This window comes from Molossus molossus, unplaced genomic scaffold (assembly GCF_014108415.1).
Source record: "Molossus molossus isolate mMolMol1 unplaced genomic scaffold, mMolMol1.p scaffold_m16_p_21, whole genome shotgun sequence".
Lineage (NCBI taxonomy): Eukaryota > Metazoa > Chordata > Mammalia > Chiroptera > Molossidae > Molossus > Molossus molossus.
Window position 1 is genome coordinate 8,698,768 of NW_023425357.1, and position 2,392 is coordinate 8,701,159.

Here is a 2,392-nt window from a genome sequence, read left to right on the forward strand (position 1 = left end):
CTCCCCTCCTCTATTTGTGCCCCTTCCTCTAACCCTCCATCCTCTCCAACCCCCATCACTCCATCCCTTCTGGACTCCTCCACCACCCTTCTCAAATGTCCTCTGTCCCTTTGTCCTCTCGGTACCTCTCTCCCCGTGTGTATCACTCTGTCCCTTTCCTTACCCCTCTGTTGCCCCCCAACTCCCTCCATCACTTCATCTTTCACCGTCTTCTCCATATCTCCCCCCCAGTCTCTTTATTTCTCCTATGCCTCAGTCTCTCCCTCTGTCACTTTGTCTCTCCCTCTGCCCCCCCATTTGTCCCTCTCTTCATCTTCTCTGCCCCTCTCCCAGTCAAGTCTGGATTGTCGCCCCCCATCAGCCCTCTCTCCAGCCGCTAATGAGCAGAGGAGCCTTTGAGGTGGAGGGCTGGGATGGGGGAGCTCCCCGAGGGGAGCTGAGGGGGCAGCTGCTGCCAAGGCCCTAATGAGGCCTCCTCTGCGCCCCTCCCGCCGAGATCTTAATTCCTGGCTCTCCCTGGAGCCACTGTTAATTGGCCTGGGGAGGGCCCCCCTCCTGGCTCATGCTCTATCCCTGGGAGCTGAGGACACCTGGATCCTGCTCCAGCACCTGTGGCCCTGTCCTTCTGTCCTTCTGTCCACCTGCCTCTCAGCCTTGCATCTGTGCTTTCCTCCTGCCTTCCCTGTCCCTCTGTCCCTCCCTCCACCTGCCTCTAGGTACCCCATCTGTGCACCCCTCCAACCCTCCTCTTGCCCCTCTTCTCCCTGCTCATTTGTCCCTCCTTCCGCCTGCTCCTGGGTCCTCCATCTGTGCGGCTCTTCATTCCTCCACTTCTCCCTGCTTTCCTGTACCTCCTTCCACCCACGCCTCAATTGCTGCCCCCCCCCCGCCACCCCTACCTGGGGACCCAGACTTGCCTTAGCTTACCCCCCTGTCCCCATCTCCCGCCCGGCTTTTAACCCCTTCTCCGCCGCAGCCATGTCCAACAACATGGCCAAGATCGCGGAAGCCCGCAAGACGGTGGAACAGCTGAAGCTGGAAGTGAACATCGACCGCATGAAGGTGCGTGGTTGGGGCAGCAGAAGGCGGGGGCTCCGGGGCTGGGTCTGCACCGGGTGCTGTTGGAGGGGGCGCACGGAGCCCTGTGTATGGGGGCGACTCCCTTCTGAGCCGAGCTGGACTTGAGGAGGGGCTCGGACGAGGGAAAGGGCGCGGGCAGGGGGGCGGGGCATGAGGGGCGGGGTCCAGGGGCGGGCCCGGGCCTGGGGCGGGGTCCAGGGGCGGGGTCCAGGGGCGGGGCCGGGCCTAAGGTGGAGTCCAGGGGCGGGGCCGGGCCTAAGGCGGGGTCCAGGGGCGGGGCCGGGTCTGGGGCGGGGTCCAGGGGCGGGGCCCAGGGGCGGGGCCGGGCCTAAGGTGGAGTCCAGGGGCGGGGCCGGGTCTGGACGGGGTCCAGGGGCGGGGCCGGGCCGGGGGAGGGCCCAGGGGCGGGGCCGGGCCTGGGGCGGGGTCCAGGGGAGGGGCCGGGTCTGGGGCGGGGCCCAGGGGAGGGGCCGGGCCTGGGGCGGGGTTCAGGGGCGGGGCTGGACAAGGGGTGGGGCCCGGGCAAGAGGCGGGGCCTTGGGGCGGGCAGAGGCACGGACATCACCGTGCCCGCAGGTGTCGCAGGCGGCGGCGGAGCTCCTGGCCTTCTGTGAGACGCACGCCAAAGACGACCCGCTGGTGACGCCAGTCCCCGCCGCAGAGAACCCCTTCCGCGACAAGCGCCTCTTTTGCGTCCTGCTCTGAGCCTTCTCGACAGATTACGTCCCTTGCCAAAGTTTGATTCCAATAAAGGTGGTGACTGGTGGTACCTGAGGCACGCGCAGAGCTTGGAGCCACCGTGGGGGACTCTGTGCTCCTCCCATCTTCTGAGCGGGGGTTGGGGGAGGAAATGCGGGGTGTGTGAATGCGGGGGTGTATCGGAGGAAATGAGCCTCCTCTGAGCACTTCAGGATCCTGAATTTATTAATCATCCCAACAGTTCCAGAGGCAGCTGGCTACTTGTATAACACCTTTTTCTTTTCTTTTTTCTTTTTTTACAAATGAGGAAACGGAGCCAGATGAGGTCCCTTACTCAAGTCACACAGCAAGGAGGTAATGGGGTGAAGACTGTGGACTCCAGTGCTCCCTGAACCTCTTAGCTGGCCTCTCCCCTCTTCTCGGGGTTGGAGATTCTGAGTAGTCCCATGTGGCTAGAGAGAGGAGACAGATTAATGTGTACATTCCTTCCTTCAACAACTATTTTATTTGTTCTGGGGAAAGCTCTGGTTTTGGCCCTGTTTCCCACGTCACATATTGATGGCCCACAGGACATATATAGCCTGCAGTTATATATTTTTGGCTTTCTACTTTG

At 62.6% G+C, this 2,392-nt stretch overlaps 1 protein-coding gene across 1 annotated transcript; it reads left to right on the forward strand.

The window, feature by feature from the left end:
• Positions 1 to 976: 976 nt before the first annotated feature.
• GNG8 (G protein subunit gamma 8) lies at positions 977 to 1,785 on the forward strand. The gene is made up of 2 exons (XM_036275821.1): positions 977 to 1,062; positions 1,657 to 1,785. The coding sequence occupies exons 1-2, from the start codon at positions 979 to 981 to the stop codon at positions 1,783 to 1,785; spliced, it is 213 nt and encodes a 70-aa protein (XP_036131714.1). The 5' UTR covers positions 977 to 978.
• Positions 1,786 to 2,392: the final 607 nt, after the last annotated feature.

What these genes read in the sequence shown, in the direction of transcription:
- GNG8 (XM_036275821.1), top strand. Translation starts at nt 979, where the DNA reads ATGTCCAACAACATGGCCAAGATCGCGGAAGCCCGCAAGACGGTGGAA. An exon ending in TGAACATCGACCGCATGAAG is followed by an intron (nt 1,063 to 1,656) that starts GTGCGTGGTTGG and finishes CCGTGCCCGCAG; the next exon opens with GTGTCGCAGGCGGCGGCGGA.